The sequence below is a fragment of the Melanotaenia boesemani genome, chromosome 23 (assembly GCF_017639745.1).
Source record: "Melanotaenia boesemani isolate fMelBoe1 chromosome 23, fMelBoe1.pri, whole genome shotgun sequence".
Classification (NCBI taxonomy): domain Eukaryota; kingdom Metazoa; phylum Chordata; class Actinopteri; order Atheriniformes; family Melanotaeniidae; genus Melanotaenia; species Melanotaenia boesemani.
The window spans coordinates 3,986,102-3,998,903 of NC_055704.1; the positions used below are offsets into that span (position 1 = coordinate 3,986,102).

General features: G+C 40.4%; 1 protein-coding gene across 1 annotated transcript in view; it reads right to left on the reverse strand.

Annotated features, from left to right (window-relative positions):
- Positions 1–217: 217 nt before the first annotated feature.
- The window catches only part of ptprb (protein tyrosine phosphatase receptor type b), a 48,165-nt gene continuing 35,580 nt past the window's right edge, over positions 218–12,802 (reverse strand). The window contains exons 25-40 of the mRNA XM_041977379.1: positions 9,272–9,421; positions 8,975–9,114; positions 8,635–8,771; positions 8,442–8,548; positions 7,708–7,813; positions 7,467–7,547; positions 6,044–6,061; positions 5,887–5,968; positions 4,637–4,727; positions 3,717–3,793; positions 3,505–3,639; positions 2,423–2,545; positions 2,055–2,218; positions 1,825–1,960; positions 1,628–1,748; positions 218–1,246 (exon numbers count right to left, since the gene is read on the reverse strand). Of these exons, the coding sequence (XP_041833313.1) occupies positions 1,224–1,246; positions 1,628–1,748; positions 1,825–1,960; positions 2,055–2,218; positions 2,423–2,545; positions 3,505–3,639; positions 3,717–3,793; positions 4,637–4,727; positions 5,887–5,968; positions 6,044–6,061; positions 7,467–7,547; positions 7,708–7,813; positions 8,442–8,548; positions 8,635–8,771; positions 8,975–9,114; positions 9,272–9,421 (1,691 nt within the window). The 3' untranslated portion in view covers positions 218–1,223. The remainder of the gene's footprint in view (positions 1,247–1,627; positions 1,749–1,824; positions 1,961–2,054; positions 2,219–2,422; positions 2,546–3,504; positions 3,640–3,716; positions 3,794–4,636; positions 4,728–5,886; positions 5,969–6,043; positions 6,062–7,466; positions 7,548–7,707; positions 7,814–8,441; positions 8,549–8,634; positions 8,772–8,974; positions 9,115–9,271; positions 9,422–12,802) is intronic.

A 12,802-nucleotide genomic window follows, 5' to 3' on the forward strand; every position in this document is an offset into this window, starting at 1 on the left:
CAGACTGAGCCTGCTCTTCCACAATTTCAGGTTACATCTTTGGTGTTAATGGAGTTCTTTTAACATCTGTACATCTGAGTGAGTCAACCATGTCTGCATCTAGAAAACAGAGGTGGAAGATGTAGCTGTACACTCTGGTGCTGTGAATCTATTAATGGTGCTTCAGATTTACAGCTAGATTTTATTTTCCAGGATAAAAAGAGACTGTAACACAAACTGTTGGGCAGCTACTTTTAATCAAGACTTTATAATCCACTTTCCAGTGATCAGACAGCAGAAATTATCAAAAAAAATGTGCAGTTTAAACTTTCATTCACCTGACTGTGAATTTTGAAATAATTACCTATAATTTGGAACTGTATTCATATAATCAATATTTCAATCACTAAACACCTAAAAATGAATAAAAGACTTCATATGTGAGCAGAAATCATTTAAAATGAACAGAACAGGATTTAAACATTCAATCCTGTCTGAAGCAAGAAAAACTATGTAAATCTCTTCAGATTATCCAGAAAATGTTGATGCATTGTATAAAAAGGGAAGAAAATAAACTTCCTGCTTGAAGTTATTTTCACAGTTTCTAGTTTTCAGATTGAAACGAATAGAAAGCAGGAAGTAAAATTCTAAACATATCTGACAGCAATAAATTCATTCTAATGTAAAAAAGGTGTATTACATCAATATTTACATACAGCAATACGTGTCTTTAAATAAACAGCTTATATGTAGCAGAGTGAGAACATACAGCGTTCTAGAGCTTATAAAAATAGATGCTTTGCTTCCCTGGTGGACCATCTGATCTGTTGGGTTTTCTGGCTTGATTGTTGTTATCTGTAATCAGGAGGTTTGAAGCCACAAGACAACATAAACCTCCAATGAGACAAGAAAAGGAGCTTTCTTTCTGAAGGACAGTATATAAGTCACCATTTGTTTCTCCTAGCTTTAAACATGAAACTGCATTTAACTTTGAGACATATATTCTCATCCATAATTTTTAAGCTTTTTAAGTTTTTCTGGGTGCAGTGACTGATTTCTTTCTTTTCTGCTTGGGTTAAAGGAGGTGTCTAATCTAATTTCATATTCCAATACTCAAAAGGAAAATTTCCAGGAAGTATTTCTTTCTAATTTTTAGACAACATCTCAGGGCTGAGATCCTGCTGGTCTGATGCCAGGAGGCAGCTGGAAACAAGATTCCTGACTGGAACACCATGATGTTGGCTTTAGCGTCCAGAGAAGATGAAATCTGAGGAGACATGACGGAGACGGTGAGTTGGATTTATCTGAATCACATTCTGATCCAGTCACACACAGAGACGGTTAATTCTGGAAGAGACAGAAACTGTCTCATCCTTTCAATCAGACACAGTAAGAAAGACAGTCTCTCTGTCCAGTAAGACCAAAATGGACAGCTAGACAGTAGGACAGACGGACAGAGAGACTAAATTAGAGAGAGAGAGTAGGACAGACTAAATTAGAGAGAGACAGAAGGACAGGCGGACAGAGATTAGATTAGAGAGAGACAGTAGGGCGGACAGACAGACAGACTAAATTAGAGAGAGACAGTAGGACAAACGGACAGAGACTAGATTAGAGAGAGACAGTAGGATGGACAGTATGGACCCACCGTGGCAGTACTCTGGGTTGAAGTTCTCGTAGATGGGGTACAGCGGGTTTTCCTGCTCGCTTCGAAGCTTCCTGGCTCTCAGGACGTCACGCACACACTGATGCAGGAAGGCGTACTGGCACTAAAACACACAAGGATGTAGGTCAGATGTGTCCCCCATATCACATGTTTGGTTGACGTGATTGGGGGGGTAATACCTCAGTCTGGACCATGTGCTGGCGGTGCAGACGGAGGTCAAATACGCAGCCATACAGGTCGATGGTTGCTTTGGAGTCCAGCTGCTGCAGAACCCGATCCAGTGCAATTAAGGTCCCTGTGCGCCCGACTCCAGCACTGACACACAAACAGCAGATCCATTAGGACCAAAACTGGGTCCAGGTAACAGAACATGAACTCATCTGGCTAATCAAATAGGTTTGTGTACCACCTGCAGTGCACAACGGTAGCTCCAGTACTTGGTGATCGGTCAATGTAGTCTCTGACCGTCCTGACGAACTGGATCAGGGACTGGGTGCTCTCGGGGACTCCGTGATCCGGCCACACGGTGTAGTGGAAGTGGCGAAGAACCCGAGGGTAACTGCTGCTGCTCTCCTGTCAAAAGGAATGAACATTAATGACCTTTTTTATTATCACAAACTCCACTCTTGGTTCTGCTGATGGTTTTTTACGTTTACATCACAGACCAGATCTGGATCCTGAACAAGTGAGCCAGATGATGCTGTTAGAAAAAGGCTCTACAGAATCTAATTTCAGAACTTCTAAAACAGGCGAGTTTCTATGGAGGAGAGCAGGTACCGAAGTGATCTTGAACTCTCGGATGGTCCACTCGGGCAGGACGGACTCTGACAGCATCTGAATGACCAGGTCACCGTAGTACAGCGGCTCTCTGTCTGCAGGCCAGTACTGGTCACATTTTACCTGCAAACAACATTTGAAGATGTGATCACAGATGTGATCTAATGTAAAAACTTCCTGGTTTCTCCAGTTTCATGTTTTCAGCTTTAAAAGAACATTTATCAGATAATCAGAGATTTGAGTCCTTTTTAAATCTCTGATCAGATAAAATGAACCGATAACTTTGCTGCCACTATGAGCTTTGTGTGATTCAACTCTTTAATGCATCATTTCCATGACAACAGACCTATGTATGGCAAGATATGGCCCACACCCACAGACATTCAAGTTTAATTCAAGTTAGCATCAGTGATAAATGCCAGCTATATTTTTATAGCATATAAAATATCTTATTTATATGACCTATAGATAAAAGGTAAGGGTTAGTATAAATATTAAAAAAGCATCTCTCTACCTGACTGTAGACGTAAACTGTTCTATGTGAAAAAATGCTATACTGTTAATTAAAAATTCATGTCTTAGATATAAAAGCAAAAAACAGCTAACCCTCTGGTACATTAATTGCTGTTAAAGACATGTACAGTGATGGTTTTCTTTATTTTCAACATTATTTGTCTCTTTAGTTTATTAAAAAAATGGTCATATTCATATGATATATTCTATAAAAAGATAACTGCATTGTTTTCTTGTCCTGTTTATCACTGAGACAAACTTGGTAATTATAATGTATGTATATTTTTAAAACTTGTTTATTCTACATGAAGTGGCAAGGTTAAAGTGGTTCATTTGCAGATATACACCCATGAGTATACTAGAAAACAGTCTTTAAATAGACGTCCATAGTGGACACTCTACAGGGTTAATTAAAGGTTACGATAGTTTTATTTTTTTCTGGTCAGCCTGGAGGAGCTGCTCTCCCTGGGCCAAATTTGTCCAACTGGATTATAAATATCAGCATTTAGATATTTGTGTCATAAAAGTGGAAATTGTAGAGTTGGTGGACTAATACCACAAAACCTCACCCGCCCTTTCTCCACACACTGCGTCACCATGACGATGTTGTATACGCCATGCTCCCACACCATTCGCCAGAAATCGTCTTTGGTGCCGGGCAGCGGCCCCTGAGTGGCGATGTACTCCCTGCGGTAGTTATTTCCCTGTAAACACACAGGACAGAGGCGTTAGGGTGGGGAGGCTAGTGTGTGTGTTTCTGCATCAGTGTGTGTGTTCATACAGGAATGTAGCTGGCATTGATGTAGTCGGAGCAGGGATCGTCCTCCAGGTACGACAGCTTCACTCTGGTGGAATCGTCTAGAAAACAGAAACATGCATTAACCCTGATGGAGAAGCTGCTCCGCATCTTCTTCACTTTAGTCAAGTTTTCACAACGTCTCTCATCACTGTAGGAACGTCAAAGTACCTATTACTTATTGAAGATGGTTTATTCCTGGGATTACTCTACTCATACCTAAGATAAATTTATTCATTCCTATGATTATTTTACTCATTCCTAGGTGAACTGGGCTGCTATTCTCTGGTTGTAATGTGGTTTTCTTTTAGGAGGAGGTAACCTTTACATACTCTACTGTGTTCCAGGTGAATTTACTCTGACACAGTAACACATATGTGGATTCTGTTGTAATCTCACATGTCTCACCTTATTGTTGAGACCACAATGTACTTTATTTATTTGGGGATGTTATTTCAGACAGGAGGCAGAAAAAATAGGCCTGGTGAAGATGAGGTCAAATACGTTTGTTGATAATTGAGCTTCTGGGTGAACAAACAACCTTGAGGCACAAAATCAGACTTTAATGTTCATCCAGGTAATTGGCTTCAGTTCTGCTCGACTAAATACGGCTTCATTTAAACTGTTAGACGGAAAATAACCAACCCAGTAAAGTTGAGTTGCTTCTGCTGTTAGTTGTTAAATTGTATTTGATATTTAGACTATTTACTTTATGAAGATGATGACATAAAAATAAACCAAAGGAAAAGATGAGAAGAAGTACTCTAATCTCCAGAGACCCTTTTATAGCTATGGAAACACGTACAGTCTTGTTAAATAAACATTGTAATGATGCCATGATCTGTGGGACTCAGATTTCTCTTTTCTGTCTTCTTTTTGTGTGTTTTCTTTAAAGTGATACTAACATGGCAGGATGTTGTTGTAGCGGTTCTTTCCACGATTTTCTGGCAGTCTAGCAACGTCCATTGTCTGGTTTCGGCCCACATCCTTCAGATCCTGCATAGACACAATATATTTCTGACTTTAATCATCACTTCTCTGACAAGCAGTCACAACCTGACACTGGTCACCGTCACTGTTAGTTTTCATGATGCATCACTACATTCAGCCACATGTTTGTACCATTATGTCTGCACACCAGAGTGCTTTTCTCCTCCCAGAAGCACAGCATAGATTTCTTTGTCATTTTTATCTCAATTTTGGCCTTCATCCTGGCTGTGTTTCCCCATATGAGATGGTTTTAAGGAAGTTTTTCACTATTTTAATTTTTTATTAAGGTCAACAGGACCCCAAATACACATTTAACAGCCTTTCAAGTTATTGGAGGAGAAAAAAGTGTCCCCTCCTAGAAACAGCTTTAAAAACAATGCAGATAGGTTTATTTATTTATTCACTCAAATTGTCAATCAACATCACTTCTAATCAAAAATACCAATAATTCAAATGATATTTTAATCCTTTAACCCTTTAATGCCGCACGTATTACATTTGATACTGTTTCTGAGACCTAAAGTCTAAACAAATGTTTTAACTTATTTCTAGAACACTTAAGACTGATATTAATCCCCTTCTAAATATGTATTTTATGGAAACATTTTTTTTCATCCATCCATGTTCTACTGCTTTTCTGGGGCAGCTGCTTAAGCAGGGAACCCAGACTTCCCTCTCCCCAGCCACATTTGCTAGCTCATCTGGAGAGATCACAAGGCATTCCCAGGTCAGCCGAGAGATGTAGTCCCTCCAGCTTGTCCTGGGTCTTCCCCCGGGGCCTCCTCCCAGTGAGATGTGCCCGAAACACCTCACCAGGGAGGCATCCAGGAGGCATCCTGACCAGATGCCCGAGCCACCTCACTCTACTCTGAGCTCCTCCCGGATCACCAAGCTTCTTACCCTATTTCTAAGGGATATTCACTTCTTTTTTAATAAAAACTATGATATCTGATGAAATTGGTATTTAAAGAGATAAAATAATTTGAATATTGCATATTTGGTAGTTTTGATTAGAACTGAAGTTGACTGAAAGATTTGAGATAAAAGTATGAATCAGTCATGTTATAGAATCTTATAGCAGTTCTTGGGAGAGGATGTTTTAGTCCTCCAAGGACCTGAAAGGGTGGTAAAGTGAAGTTTCTGTCATGAAACCAGATTAAATTACCTCAAACTCCTCAGACAGCAGGTAGTTGGAGTCGGCCTGCAGCTTGGACAGGTGGGACTCGAAGTGGCAGGCTTTGATGGGACTGAACACAGAAATGAACATTTAAAGTTGGACCAGCTCAGCTGTTTTAAAACTGTTTTAGAGAAGCAAAACTCACCTGGTGACTCGACGATTACTGCAGAGAAAGAAGAATGTACAGTCAGTGGATGATGGCAGAGATTTACTAAACGTTTTAACTTTGTGCTCTGGTGTTTCTACTAGAGCTCCAGACATAGTCAGATGTAATGAAGTGAACAGAGATGATGGAGGAGGTTGGTTTGTGGTTGGTGTTTTAATGGTCAGATAGCAGTGGTGTTGGAGGTCTCTAGTCAAAGAAGGTGGATGGTTCACTTCATATTACATCTTATATATTCGTCCAACAAATACAATGTCCTCAACCACAACAGGAAGCTCCAACGATGAACATTTTAAAATGCTATGTATACTTAATTAACTGTAATTTATAATGATTATGAAACATAGCCACAAGGGGAGCAGTTAGTGGAGGAAGAAAAAACTTTTCCATCTAACGGTGCGTTGATGTGAGGCTCAATGATCACTGAGTGATGCTCTGTCTTCACTGCACACCTTTGCCTTCTTTTCTGATTTAGATTCTCTATATGATGTTATAATTTTGTTCTTGTACTTTTCTCTTCATAAGACGAGGGTCTGGGAATGAACCTTGACCGTGTACGTAACTTCAGTTAAATTTTCCTGTAACTATTTTATTCCTGTTAAACAAACTTTAAATAAAACACAGTAAAGACTTCAGACGGGCTTCTGTTAATTAAGTTCTACTTAATTTCTTTAAAGTTTCCTTTTTTATAGACGGCCCGTAATTCTACTACAAATTCAAAGAATTCTGGTCTACACACAACTTCTCTTCCTTCAGGAAAAAGCTGATGAAACATTTTGGGCAATATTTTATAAAAAAAAATGCTCAAAATAAAAACAAAAACTCACAAGAAAAGAAGCGAACTAGCAGATTGTGTTAAAGTTACTGCGGTAATATGTCTGATAATCCCTCAGCATGTCTGAGCCTGGAACAGATTTACAGCTGATTTGATCCATCACTATTTATCTGTCCATGACTGAATCTCTCCATCAATCATCTCTTTTCTGATTGGCTACCTTCAGGAAGTCCTGTCTGCACTGTCCAGCAATCAGCTGTATATAAAGTTTTCTTCTAACTCATATTGAATATAATTGTTTGTTTTCATATTTAGACACTGGTCTGGTCCAGTCCAAGCAGTCGGGGTGTTATCAGGCTGATGAAGCTAACGAGTGCTTTATGCAGTTCTCATGAAGGTTTTTAATTGATGATAAAGCTGCTACTGTTTTTTTATGTTCTTCCAGCAACAAACTCTTTGTTTGACTGTCAGACAGCTTTTTAATGAGCTGGTGCACATAAACACACACCCAGTAACTAACTGGTGCTAACTGCTGGCTGAATGATGAGCTCGTCTGGTCGAGAGAAGCATCCCTTTCCTGGAAACTGCCTGACTCACATACACAAGTAAAATAATTACACACACACTTACCTCCTGACACCCATATACATCCCAGAGGCTGGAACTTCTTTCCACATGCTCATCCTCACCACCGGGTTCTCCTGCACAGCCCTGTACACCCGCCCAGGTACATGTTCATGAGATAATGTGAGCTAACAGAGGAGCTAACGGCTAATTAACATGTTGAAGTTCTGGTTCATGACTCATTAATAAAAGTGCTGGTGATTCTGGAAACGGATGATGATGGTATGATGAAGATGTGTGTACTCACACTTTGCGCAGCCTCTGTCGGTACACCAGCAGAGACGCGACGGCCACCATCATCCCGATGAGGAACATGCCAGCGCTCAGACCCTCCACCACGCCACCTAGAGGCTCTGAGGCAGAGCAGCATGCATCAGTACAGAGCAGCACTGGGCGATACCACAAGTATACCTGGGCAAGTATCGCCGATACCAATATCAATACCGATACCTTTCACTTAAAATTTCATCATTACTAATATTACAAACTCAGTATAAAGATTATTCTCAAATAAAACATCTTTTATTAACGAAATGAATGGCAGAACCAAACAAATAACATTTAAGCTTTTTTGTTTGTAAACAATATAAAATAAATCAACAATGTAACAAAATAATAATAACTCAGTTGTTCCCTTTTATCACATAATCATTTGGGTAAATTAAAGCCTGGTACACACATAATGATTTTTTTAATCTTGTGAGATTTTTTATCTGATCGAGACCTCACACGTGAAGATAAAAAAAAATCTGTTTTGAGCCCAAATATGGTTATGTGTGTACCAGGCTTAAGTCAAGAGTACAAATGATCTAAACAAGGATGTCTACCACCACATCCTGCTGCTCCTTCACCACCTCATGGAAAACTTTCTTGCTCCGCCACTGATAAGTCATCATTTTTAAATATAAAACCTCGAGGTTTAAATAATCTTTAGGTTTCAGACGGTCGGACGTTTGGATGTTCAGTTGTTTGGTTTCTCACCTGCGTGAGTCCTGAGCGGTCCTGACATGTAGGTGTCGCTGAACAGTGGCTCGGCCAACTCCCGATGGTTTTCATCAAACAGTTTGGTGAAGGCTCGCACGCTCAGCCTGCACGCACGCACACACACACAAACACACACCTGGTTACACACCCGTAGCAGATGCCTGCTGCAGCCTGTGTGTGCTTTGTTTACCTGTAGGAAGTTTTGGCTTTCAGCGGCCCGTCACAGAAGTCGCCATAGCTGTCACTCAGGTAGAGGTCGTCGTCATGGTAACGGTCGCATGTCCCACCCAGCCGGTCACCTCCTGCACCGAGATTCAGCTCCACCACCTTATTAGTTATTGATCGATTTAATAATGAAGCAGCTTCCTTTAAATGTTTCATTTAATTCATCTACAGATGAAGCTGAGAAATACATTTATCTGCTTAGAAAAAGGATTTTTTTATAGATCGGCTGAACCCCATAATTTGTTTTCTGACTAAAAGCCTAGAAAGCGATGAGCTGGAGAAGAACATGGCTGTGCTGTTGCTACCTGTCCAGCCGGCATGTCGGCGTCCTGAGGGCAGCGGCTGGGGAAGTAGGCAGTCTGATATGCTCTGATGGAGGAGTTGCTGATGTAGTCGCGGTAAGAGGGCAGAGGGTGCCGCTGCTCCGGCTGCACAATCTCATTGGCTGATAGAAGAGACACAAATATTCCAGTGTGATGCCGTTTTTGTTTAGTTTTTCTATTAATACAGAAACATTTTTTTAAAGCAGCTTTACAGCATTACTAAGTTCATTTGTGTTTGGAGCTTGTATAAATCTTTGTGTTTGTGTGTGTGTGTTGTACCGTTGGACTCGGCCACAATGATGGTGAAGTATCGGACGGCTCCATTAGAGTCACTGAACCAGGAGCAGTTGAAACGGAACAATATGGAGGATGACGTCACTTTGGACGACTTCTCGCTGACATGAATGCTGGGAGGCGGGACCGGAGGACCTGAGAGGAAATTCTTAGGTTAAAACAGATGTCAATCAAACAGAGGACGGGTGTATGTGACATCTGTAGCAGAGCTGGCAATAATCAGGACTTTGGTCCTGTTTATGATGATCAGTCATTATAAATCGACTTTGGTGAGCTTGAAAACATGAAAACCAGCAACATAATGGTCTGGAACAAATCCTGCAACACAGAAGTTTGTCGTTGCTTCAGATAAGCGTATAGAGGGGTTAAAACCATAAAGTTTGTGTATGAATTTGGGTTCCTCTAGAAAAAACTCCCAGCAGAAGGTAAGAAACCACACCAGAGTTTGGCTATTCAAGCTTTTTACTTAGCTACTTCTTTTCCCAATCAACAATTAGGTTAAATCACAAGACTACTTAAACAGCTGCTCTTGATAACCACTGCGCGTGTGCATGTGTGTGTGTGTGTGTGTGTGTGTGTGTGTGTGTGTGTGTGTGTGTGTGTGTGTGTGTGTGTGTGTGTGTGTGTGTGTGTGTGTGTGTGTGTGTGTGTGTGTGTGTGAGAAAGAAAGCACCCCAGAACCTCCTACATCAGGGGCAGCCAACGTCGGTCCTCGAGAGCCACAATCCTGCAGGTTTTCCAAATTTCCCTGCTCCAGCACACCTGACGTGCAGATCCTTATAGGCTGCTGGATCCATTTAATTTGAGTCAGGTGTGCTGGAGCAGGGAAACTTGGAAAACCTGCAGGATTGTGGCTCTCGAGGACTGACATTGGCCACCCCTGTCCTACATGATCAGAGGTTATGAGGTCTGCAGGAAGACTCTTATTATGGGACATCCAAGTTTTCCACTGCTATTAGCTTAAGTTCCTTCAACTTTCACACTGACGCTGCAAACAGTTTTTCTGCTGGAGGTTGGATTTTATCAACCTGATGAGTCAGTGATTACAGTCTGGAGTCCTTGACCCCCATCGGGTTCCCCAGAGAGCCCAGCGGAAGGCTTTGACTGTGCAGAGTGGGTGTGATAAACTTGAGGCCACGTCTACACAGAGAGGAGTTGGGGTGCATTTGCTTCAGTGTTTTTTCATGTGGAGCTGCTGTTTTGAAACATTTATTTCTGTCGTCAAAATCTGATTCACAACATTCAAAATGTATACACCAGTCAAAAGTTGAGATTTCTCACTGGATTTAATGGGAAAGTGGGACCAGACGTTTGACTGGTAGTGTATCAATGGTCACAAACAAAAAGAGAGGCCACACCAGAGATGGGGACTCCAGTCTGAGGCTCGGACTTGAGTCACAATTAAGTCACATTTCCAGTGACTCAAGACTTGACTCGGACTCACGATTTGAGACTCATGAACAATCTTTTTTTTCATGATCTTCTCTCTGATCTTCTGTCTGTAACATTGTTGGGAAAGCTCAATTTCTACATTAACTAGTTCACATTTTAAAATGAACCAGTTCAGGTCATAATTCTAATTTTTTAACTAAGTTCACAGTTCTAAAAGTTCTAAAACCGTTTTTTCACCATATATGTTGCTGCAATCTATTGCCCTCAGAATACTGACATTTTCCAGCTGTTGCCACCTTTTCAGTCCACGCTCGTTGCAGGTGCAGCTTTCACTCCTACCGTATAAAAACATGAGGAAAAACTTGCTTGAATGGTGTTTTTTTAATGAGGAATTATTAACTTATCTGAGGCAGAAACTAGGCTAAGGTAGGGAACAAAGGATGTTCCTCAAAGCGCAAAATATGTAAGCATTATATTTTCATTAAGTCACTTTTCAGTGTTTTGTGAATGTATTTTTTCTGACTTGCTTGTCCAAAGAAAAGTTCTAGTACTTTGGTCAAAAAAGTGCAGAATTCAGTCCAAATAAGTAAAAAACAAAGCAAAGAAAGACATGCAGACCAGATGTCTGCATTTGTCAAGTTTATGAAAGCTGAGGGCTCCTCTTCCCTCAAAGGCTGCAGGTCTCCGACAATTTACTGCAGAAAGTTTTCCAGCTGCGGCTGGAGGTGAAGACAACGGAGCTGCTGCTGCTGGACGCCGTTATTTAGTTCTGGCTGGTCGAGGATCTGCTTTAGCACGTCGTCGCCACATCTTTAGATTGTTTTTAGTTCACGTACCGTGGAAGGCTGGCTGGGTGCTTTATTTCAAAATGCCATTTCAGGTTTGCTGTTGATGTTGTTGATGTCCAGAGTCCATTCTTGACACCCGGCGGGCAAATTTCACACAAAAAGGCCAGGTTTCTTCTCTCTTGGATGGTGGGCGGAAGCCGGTAAACTTGCATACATGGGGTAAACATGCAAACTCCACACAGAAAGGTCACTTTTTGAACCCCATCCGAGGCTTGAACAAGCAACCTTCTTGCTGTGAGGTCACCAATCACAGCTTACTAATTAAGTAATCGTGATTAATCACATTAGCAACAATGCCTGAAATCTGCCGATTTTTACTGTATTGTATCAACAGAAAGAGCAAACCATTGCTCACTTGGGTTTTCTTCACTTTTTACATTAGATGATCACTTTAGTTGTAATAAATCAGTTCAATATTACATAAAATGCAGACAAACTATTCGTCTGTGCCAACCTTTTCCTGGTCTGTGCTCCTGCCTGGCACTCCATCAAAATTTTTAGTTTAGTTTAGTATAAACCCTGTCTACCACCTGTTCATTAATGCATTAAACAATAATGTCTTAACTCCACAAGTTAATTTTTATATATTTATGTATATACTTGTTTATTAGTCCTGTAGGTCTATTTTTATTTATGCTATTTGTATATATACTTGTTTTTAAATATATTTTTTAAATTTTTTACACATGATATAACGGTGTTGGGTGTAATGGAGCTTCGGTTTGGAACCTCCCAAAGGGATTAATAGTTATCTGAATTCTTTGCATGAACACATTCATTTAGACAGGCCTCCAACAAGCAGTGTTCATGTCATTTTACAAATTTATAGTGTTTGGAAATTTACGCGGAATAATCAGGATAAACATAAAATCCTGATTTTTTCTTTGACAATAATAAAATCTGCAATCATGACATTGAAGGATCTCCCACCCCCACAAAACCTGTAATCTCCTTGTCCCTGCCTCAGCAGCATATCAGCTGTCAGTCATGGCCTACACGTGTCTCTCATTTTAATTATCCACCCAGTCTTGGTGTCAAGAAACAAAATGGTTTATTCCTCAAATTGTCCTCACCATGCTCTTAAAGCCACAGTTCTCGATTCCTGGGGAAAAGAATTAGCTCCTCCTTTACATTACATATTAACTCAACTAACTCAAATTAAACGTAAACATACAACATTAATACTTTTAATTTATGGTTCATCATAATAAGAACAAAAAAGAAAGATCATCTTGAAAATATTGAAAAACTACCAATGAGAAAAAGATAAATTAGG